Source organism: Theobroma cacao, chromosome 9 (genome assembly GCF_053813885.1).
Source record: "Theobroma cacao isolate CCN51 chromosome 9, ASM5381388v1, whole genome shotgun sequence".
NCBI classification, from domain to species: domain Eukaryota; kingdom Viridiplantae; phylum Streptophyta; class Magnoliopsida; order Malvales; family Malvaceae; genus Theobroma; species Theobroma cacao.
The window spans coordinates 14,596,362-14,605,489 of NC_142647.1; the positions used below are offsets into that span (position 1 = coordinate 14,596,362).

The 9,128-nt window shown below is 33.5% G+C and overlaps 1 protein-coding gene across 1 annotated transcript; it reads right to left on the bottom strand.

Moving 5' to 3' along the window:
- Positions 1-1,335: 1,335 nt before the first annotated feature.
- LOC18589283 (hydroxyproline-rich glycoprotein family protein) lies at positions 1,336-7,163 on the bottom strand. Its single transcript, XM_007014173.3, has 4 exons — positions 6,753-7,163; positions 6,414-6,511; positions 1,768-1,837; positions 1,336-1,654 (listed from the first exon to the last, which is right to left on the bottom strand). Exons 1-3 carry the CDS (start codon positions 7,021-7,023, stop codon positions 1,784-1,786), a joined length of 423 nt encoding a protein of 140 aa, XP_007014235.2. The 5' UTR covers positions 7,024-7,163; the 3' UTR covers positions 1,336-1,654; positions 1,768-1,783.
- Positions 7,164-9,128: the final 1,965 nt, after the last annotated feature.

Here is a 9,128-nt window from a genome sequence, read left to right on the forward strand (position 1 = left end):
AAAAGCTCTCAAGTTGAGAATGTGTTAGCTCGGACGGGAAGAGAAGAGCCCCCTAAATAAATTGTGAGGCTCTATATATAGTGCTTAAAGTGGCGGTTACTTAAGAATAGGTTTTAATGTGCCTAATGAATAACATTATTATGCAGAACATTAATGTGAGTAACCATTACTGTAATTGGGTGTAATAAGACTTGTTCTTAAGTAAAAGGTAATAGAAAAAAGATACACATGAAAAGGTATAAAAGAAGAAGCTGTACGTGAATAAGTACAAGAGAAGAAGCTGTACGAGAACATGTATACGAGAACAAGGTAGGAGGGTGAAACACTTGTACTTCAGGAAAAGGTTAAGAGGAAGACCTCTTAACTACCTCCATATCTGAGCCACCAAGCCAAGCTCTTTAGAACATCTCACGATGAAAGTAATTCATGAACCTTGCCACTATTTCCGAGTTGCTTTCACTATCATCAAAGTGAAGTGGTTATTCTATTCGAAGTAGTTGTTCTACTTGTATTAGTTATTCCATATGGAGTAGTGTTTTACTTATTCTAGTTATTCTGCGTTAAGTAGTGCTTCACTTGTTCTAGGTGTTTTCTGTACAATATTATATTGTAATATAATTCTTTAGAAAATAGGTATTAACCAAAATCAAGTATCTATAGTAAGTAACAAAGACATGGAACATTTGATTTTGAGGATGGAGGAGAGGAATGAAATAGCTTACATAAAATGTAACTGTTAATGGTTCGCTGTTCATCATCAGGCAAACATAAATTTGGTGATATATTATTCTTGTTTCTCCTTTATCCGGTAACACAGGCAATCAAACTATATTATGAATTGCTGAAGAAAGTAGGACACATTTGTAACGACTAAGGATTACATTTAAAATGACGTCGCCATGTAAACACATGCTTATGTAGTTTCTCTGAAAATCTTTTTTAGGTACAATCCCTGACAATAATCCAGTCTAATGAACTCCACAGAAACTGATGAAAGCAAAATCAGAATAATATTCTGGTACCCTCTTTTTGTACGCTTCTCATCAATTAAGGTCAACTTTAGTAGATGTGTAAGAATTTCACTGCTTTCATCTTCACATGGTCATACACAATATGCAGCCTTTATTAAAAAATTAAAACCCGGAAAGCCAAGAAACTGAACAAGAGCCATTGCCACCCCAATAGAAGTTTACATATGTTGATCTTAAACCACCCAATATTTGGCAATCTGGGCCAACAAAATGAACCTGTGATATAATCGTCTCATTTGTCTCAAAGGGTTCATGCACATATATGAACGAGAGTGGGTAGAGAAAACGCAAGAACGAGAAATGATTGCTACAAAATAATGCTTTTAATAACATAAAAATACAATACATAAACAGTATGTCCTGAAGATTTGATAGTAATCTCAATACTAGAAATTGACTTCGTAAGGAGATTACACAACCCCTAGAAACTCCTAGCCTAGTACACAAATAAGCTCAGTTAGCTGCTGCAGTAGGTAGAGAAGCACATACAATCTGATCTGATCCCCAGAAGTCAACAGAGTTCTCTTCAAGAACCCAAATGTCTTTTTGGCCATTCCATACATTAAGTATATAGATATAATACAAAAAGGAGACACAACAAGCATCCTCACTTGGTGCAAGTTCTGCACAACAGAAACATCCACTGATTAGAACATCTCCCTACATATATATAAATAGCTTTGAAAAAGCAAAACAATAGACAAAGAAAAAGAGGGGACTTCAAATATCTCATTACCAGCCCAAGAAGTATGCTACACACTCTGTATTTTGCTTGACATTTCTTTCACTTTTACACCTTCCTTTTCCTGCAGCAACAAAATTTGAAAATGTTTAATTGAATCAATGTCACAGGCATCAAGTAGCAGTGATGAAAATCACAAGTAAACTTAACACAGCAAAAACAATTATATGAACAGTTTCACATATCACACATCAATGTTACTTCCACAGTGTGCGTCTCTAGTATAACTGAAGACAAAGCACTTCCAAAGGCTTAATCATTTTCAGACATTAAGTAGTGTTGAGGTTGCTGAACAAAAAAAAAAAAATAGTGTTGAAGTTCACATGTGAATGTGATGTCCCATATTGCTTAAAAGTGGGATGTAAAAAAAGGACATATATACATGGAAGACCCAAAAACGCATTTGCCTAGATTTTTTGGTTCAAGTAGCATCTAACGAGTATATATATCCCCTTTTGTCTGATCCCCATAGACTCAAGGTTTGGCTTATTTCCCCAACAAATTGGTTTTAGAGCTTCAGGTGCAACTTGATGCAACAGCCGACAAGTATGGTGATGCAGTATTTTTGTAACCCAAAAAGGTGATGCACCAGGATAACCTGGATGCACAAGAAATGTGTGGTTGAGTGTTGCCCTAAGGTGCGTGGGCAGCTAAGAAACAATGCGAAGGAGGTGCAATAGGGACAACCTTGACACAAGGAGATGTGTAAAAGTTGAGTGCTGATATAAGGGTACATGGGTAGTTGAGCAAAATAGCACAGTTTGCTCACACAATGGAGCTGATCACAACTCACAAGTGAATGAAGAAGATTTGTTGAGGCTCACATGTGAGTATGATATCTCACATCACTTATACGTGGGATGCCAAAGTGGGATATATACAGAGGACCCAAGAACCTACTAGCTTAGGCTTTTGGATGCAAGTGGTGTCCAACATGTACGTATGGTTAGTGTGCTCCCCATGAGCTTAAGGTTTGGTTTAACTCCCCAACAAAGTTCACCAGGTAACATCATATACCAATCTGAGAAGCACTACCCAAAAACAAGATGAAATGCGGCAACCACAGCATAGATTCAAACTTTTCTACATTATCAAGACAAATATTCGTGTATATAAAAGTATCGCAAGTAGAGGAAGACCAGTCTGCATATTTATACATAGTGAATCAAACCACATGCTTCTCCTCACTCCGTTTTCTCTAATTTTAATTCCCTCTTTACCTGGTTATTCCAATAAAAAAGTCCAAGTTTACTACAATTGGGACCAAATATCACTTAGCTAAAGAAGCTTTAAAATGTTATAAATGCTCCCTTGCCATACCATAATTCAGTGAAAAGCAAAGGTCTTATCATTATGCCATTTTTGAAACACAAATTTGTTTAGTTCCTTTGGCAAAATTCAAAGTGAAAGTGAAACTATGGCCTCCCACATTTAGGGTTAAGGAATGAAGCTCTAGGTTCCAAAAAGAAACTATAATAGTTCATTCCAGATCCCAAAAAGAAATCGCAATAGCATTGCAATCTGTCCTCACAATCGACAGCTCAATTAGTAATTTTTGCATACCTATGATGTTTAAAATACTTTGGACTATCTTGTGAAAAAAATAAAAAGGAGATTTTTTAACATACTCTTGATATCAGCCTTTTACATCCAGTAGATAATACCAGCTAGATCCTTGCTGGACACAAATAAGCTTGAACATCAACCAAGTGAGCCACATGAGTAAGATAGCCCTAACCACTAGCCACAAGAAGCATTTACCAAAGGGCAACCTCAAGATGAAATTCAAGACAGTTTCTGAAACAGTTTGCAACTATTTTATGCAAAATTACTTTTCCAAGCTTTAATATCCTACAAAAGACACCCAATAAATGCTAATTCTGAATAGTGAAAACATTCATCCCTTAGAGCATGTTTACTACCCAGACATATCTTGCTGTGAAGCCAAAGTACTTAACAGATCATCAAGCTACAAGTAATTTTTGGAAATTCCATCATTAACATGGTGAAAGATAAGAACAGCTCTTCAATGCCGTGAACCTTGGTGAACAAACCATGCACATAACTTTGAACTAAGGTGGCGTTTGGTACTTTGCTGATAATGTGATTGCTGGGTTTGTGATTGCTGGGAAGATAGCATTACAGCGTTTGGTATACATGGTAATGTGATGATTGCACGAAATGTAATTATTGGGAAGATTACAATGTAGTGTTTGGTCTGTAAGTACTTTATTTGGAATGCAGTGTTAATTTACAAAATTACCCTTATATATGAAAAAATAAAGTTGAATAAACTTATATTTTTTTAATGTAAATTTTTATTTTTTCAAACTCTCTTAAAATAATAAAAAACAACATGACAAAAATAAAATAATATTTGAATACTAATTACTTAAATATTAAACTATGAAATTACTAAATATTTATTTTTATAATAATTTTTATAATAATGCCTAGAATTATCACACTAATAATAAAAAAATTATGGATTTTCAGCTTGAGAGGGGTGTATTTGTCCAACCTGTTTTCTTGTACATTGTAGTGTTTGGTTTGTAAGTACTTTATTTGGAATGCAGTGTTAATTTACGAAATTACCCTTATATATGAAAAACAAAGTTGAATAAAATTATATTTTTTTAATGTAAATTTTTAATTTTTCAAACACTCTTAAAATAATAAAAAATAACATGACAAAAATAAAATAATATTTGAATACTAATTATTTAAATATTAAACTATGAAATTACTAAATATTTATTTTTATAATAATGCCTAGAATTATCACACTAATAATAAAAAACATTATGAATTTTAAGCTTGAGAGGGGTGTATTTGTCCAACCTGTTTTCTTGACTTTCCCTCTTCCATGGGAAGGTCGCTTTCCCTCCAGCTCAAGAGGGAATCACATTCCCTCTTGGGCCGGCAATGTTATTACGCTGGGAAAGTAACCTTCCCATCAAAGTACCATACCAAATGTGGTAAGGTCATTACATCCAATTCAACTCCCTGCAAAGTGCTTAACTTCCGCAATACCAAACGGGACCTAAAAGTAGCTAATAACTTCAGCAAAATTAGATGATATGTTGTGAATTTTAGGTGAAGATAACCTTCAAGAGGACAAGTGGAAGGGGATATTAGAGACTTTGCCCTGGGTTTCAAATAAAAAATGAACTGAAGAGAGAAACAGAGATGGAACATCAAAATCCTACATGCACAAGTTGCAAAAGCTCTAGGCATCCAACTCCATGAAGAACAAAATAAAAATGGGTTCTTTGCATTGTCCAAAAGCTTGTGGTTCAAAGCAGCAAGAATCCTTAACGTTTTATCTGAGGATGAGTAACTAAAACTACAGGTGGTAAATGTGCAGGTTCAGGTTGGACTCTTTTAGGTTCAGGTCACAATAGTTTTGGGTCATTCCAAGTTTGGGGCCTTTCAACTCAGGTCATTTTGGACCAGGTTGTCTCGAGCTCAGATCAGGTTCAGGTTCAAGTTGAAATAAAATTGGTATTTAAATTTTGCATTTTGTAAAATATCATTTAATTACAAATTCAATCATCCTAAATCTTAGTATTAAGTTCAAGCTATTATTGGTTTGGTTGGGATTGGACTTGAGTTTGTTTGTTGACTTTTAGATCACCTCAAGTCTGATCAAGTTTGGATTCGAGTTCATTCTGCCACCTCTAACCAAAACACTTTGATTCAAGTTGAAACTATGCCCCCTAACTCTCACGAAAGATCATACATCACTGTCTAGCCTTCATAAAGTAATTCCAACTCTATGGCAATACCTACTGCACCATGCAAGTCTTCCTCACAAGTTAAACAAAAATATGAAGGATTCTAGACAAATGTTACTATAATTTTACTTAATAAATTGACCAGATCTTATTATCCATAATGCATCCTGAAAGCATAACTTCATGTTCAAGAAATCTTTTTTTATAATATTCTAGAGTCTTCCAAACCGGTTCTAGATATTAATCACTAGTGAGTAGTGACTACAATGCTGAGCTAAAAATCAAGTTTTAAATGTTTTTCTTTAGTTTCAAGAACAACCTAACTAGATCTATGACCCCAAGAGTTAGGTACATACTAATACTTGAAAGGTTTTTGATGTGTAAGATCTACTTTAGAGATCAGTAAGCCCCTCCCTCTCTCCATCTGGAAAAATAGATCCCTTTATCTCCTTTCTACTCGGTCTAGCACCATTTCCTCTAAAAGATCTAAAGATGCTAAATCGCTTTTTCCTTTTTGAAATACTAAAAACCATATGCAACCTTCATTTCACACATAGCATGTCTATAAAATCCAAGAAAGGAATGAAAGCAGGACACCATGCTCCCTTAACTAAGATCAAGCAACCAACTTTATACAATATTTAGAGACACCAAAACAAATTGAAGCATGAAAAAGTCCAACCTTTTAGGGTCAAATAATGTGAATGATATAATAAGGATATATCATTGCTTATAACAAAAGAACAGTGATTGCTTAGAAGCTACTTCCCAAGTACCCCTAGAGCAAGACTTTGTTTTCACCAAACTTAGCAACAATTCCAAACTAAAGGAGCTAAAAGTTACGACTTAGAGACTTAACTTTTCCTTAAAGATATACCATTAAACGAATTTATTTACGCTTACCAATCCCTTGCTCTCATAATAATCATCCAATGCCCACTGATACTTGGACTGATTTAAGCCAAACCAGCGAGCTAAATGGTCATCCAAGCTTGAATGAGCTGCAAAACAAAAAAAAAAGTAATAATACGTATCTGTTTATTGTCAAGAAAATGCAAACTATGAAGACAATTAAACTGTAGCTGATCCGCCATGCTAATGTAAAGCTTTGATTAATAAACCCGTTTCATTTCTTTTTTTCAAACTTCAAAAAAAAAAAAAAAAAACAGATGCACATGCATTATAATTAACCCCAAAAGTTCTTTTTCTAAATAAAAAAAGTGAAGATAAAAAAGAAGATACCGTTTTGGACTTTAGAGGCAGCATTTTTGAAGAAACCCAGAAGGGAGCCATCAGAATTGGAAGCAACAAAAGACTTATCAAACTGTTGGGGCGGCGGCTGGACCGGGGGGGGAGGAGCAGCAGCAAAAGGAGGCGCGGCCACCTTCTTGGGAGATTCAAAGACAGGTGGTTCAGTGGGCGTAGGTGTAGAAGGCGGGGTAACGAATACAGTGTAGGGGCCGATCTTGCCGATCATGGGCGGAGGAGTAGAAGGGTCTCTGTTGATTGGCATTTTTTGGATTAAAAAGAATGGGAGGGAAAGGAAGATGAAGAAAATGAGAGTGAGATTGCGAGGGTTTGGGTGGCGAGAGACAGAGAAGAACAGAAGAGTGGGACAGCTGAGTGGGAACAGTTCCCTTCAGCCAAGTGGGGGAGGATTGTATACTATACTTTCGATGCTTTCTTAGATCTTTGTCTTTGATTGATGCTTTTATTCTCCCTTCTCTCTCCTTTCACTTTACTCTTTTCTTTTTTATAATTAAAAATATAATTACATCTCTAAATTTTTTTTATTTTTTATTATATTCAAATAATTTTTATATTTATAATTTATAATCCGATAAGGCTTACAATCAAAAAAATATACTTTGTAGCCTGTAATTTAAATGCCCTAAACCAGTTGGTATGGATGTTGTTATGATTTTTTGAACATATGAAATTAATTGAGTGGGAAATATCTTATGTAATATATGATTATTCTGATTTAATTTTGTCATATCAAAATAATTACATCATTTATAATGAACACAAAGGATGTTAATTGATTATAAATTTAACAATCTTTAAAGCAATTTGTCATGTGACATCTTTCTATCAATATAAAAATTTATTTAAATGCAAAATTATAATATAAATTTATTTGGATAAAAAATAAAAAAAATTTTAAAAATTTTTTGAAATAGTTCGAAGCATATTTAATATTTTAATTTATTCTCTCTTTTCTTCTTTTTATTTTGTTTAAAACTTTTTAATTTTAATTAAAAAATTGTTAAATTTCATTAATTATAAGTACGGTTCAAGGATTTAATTAATTTTGAAATTATTTTTAATTATCATTAAACAAATAATTCAATTAAAAAATTAATTATCACCCATAAGATTTTATTGAAAATAAATTTTTCCCCACTAGTTTGAAAAACATTTTTTATCCATTTTTAAAAATGAACTGATAAGATACCATTAGTCAAATTAATATTGGTTCAGAGCTTACTTTAAACACTAAAATATTCTCATTGTGTTTTTTTTTCTTTTTTTCTCCTTATGTCCTTTTTTTATTCTAATCCATTTCTTTATCACTAAACCCATCTTTTTCAAATTAACAGTAATTAATTAATTTTAACTAAAAAATAATTTGATACATTCATCTCAAAGTTAATATAGAATTGAATTAAAGACAAGTTTAATACATGTATTATATAATTGCATTATATAACTTAATGAAATTTAATTTGATAATAAGGGGAAATGATATGAAGGGGAAGATACATTATGTTAATTGAGATGTAATTTGACAACATAGAGATTTGGGTGGATTTGGTCTAGTTGATTTGGAAATAAAAAAATTGAGCAGTGCTTTATAAATGATTGTGGCAATATGGAAATGAGCAAGATAGCCTATGGAGAGAAATTTTGATAGCAAATAATGATTATAAGTCGAATGCCCTTCTGCCCAACGTTGATGTTACTCGTAAAAGCTTTAATTTATGAAAAAATATTATTTCTCCGCCATTGCCTATTAATAAATTCTTTTTGCAAGTTTCAACAAATTTTGAAATTGTTGTAAGTAATGGGCTCTTAATAACATTTGGGCATGATGAATGATGGTAGGGTTCATTCTTAAAGAAAGACTTTCCACCATGCAATTTTGCATTGTCAACCAACAAAGATGGTAAGTTGCATGATTTTGGAGAATGGCAGGAAAGTGTTTGATAATGGAAAATTGAACTTTGACAACAATTATTTGGGTGCGAATTTGAGCAATGTATTGGACTTTAAAATTAGCTACGGGAACATACCATCAGCGATTCCATGCCAAATGGGGTCATTTGGAAGCCTATTATAAGTGGAAAATACTCTCCTAAATCCTTATGCTGACTAGTGACAACTATACAATGTGACAGCATAGAGCTCTAGCACAATATTTGGATGGGTTACGCACCTTATAGAGTGAACGTCACATCCCATTTTTTGAAAGGATTGTGACTGAGGCAAGGACTTAGACAAGTATAGCCCGCTAGACCCAAACAAGCCTAACTTCATTTAAACATAGCCATTACTCATTATACATCTTTCCTTATCATGCAAATACATGCATAATTGCACCGTTATGGATTTCAC

What these genes read in the sequence shown, in the direction of transcription:
- LOC18589283 (XM_007014173.3), bottom strand. Translation starts at nt 7,023, where the DNA reads ATGCCAATCAACAGAGACCCTTCTACTCCTCCGCCCATGATCGGCAAG. An exon ending in TGCCTCTAAAGTCCAAAACG is followed by an intron (nt 6,512 to 6,752) that starts GTATCTTCTTTT and finishes TTTGTTTTGCAG; the next exon opens with CTCATTCAAGCTTGGATGAC. An exon ending in ATTATGAGAGCAAGGGATTG is followed by an intron (nt 1,838 to 6,413) that starts GTAAGCGTAAAT and finishes TTGTTGCTGCAG; the next exon opens with GAAAAGGAAGGTGTAAAAGT.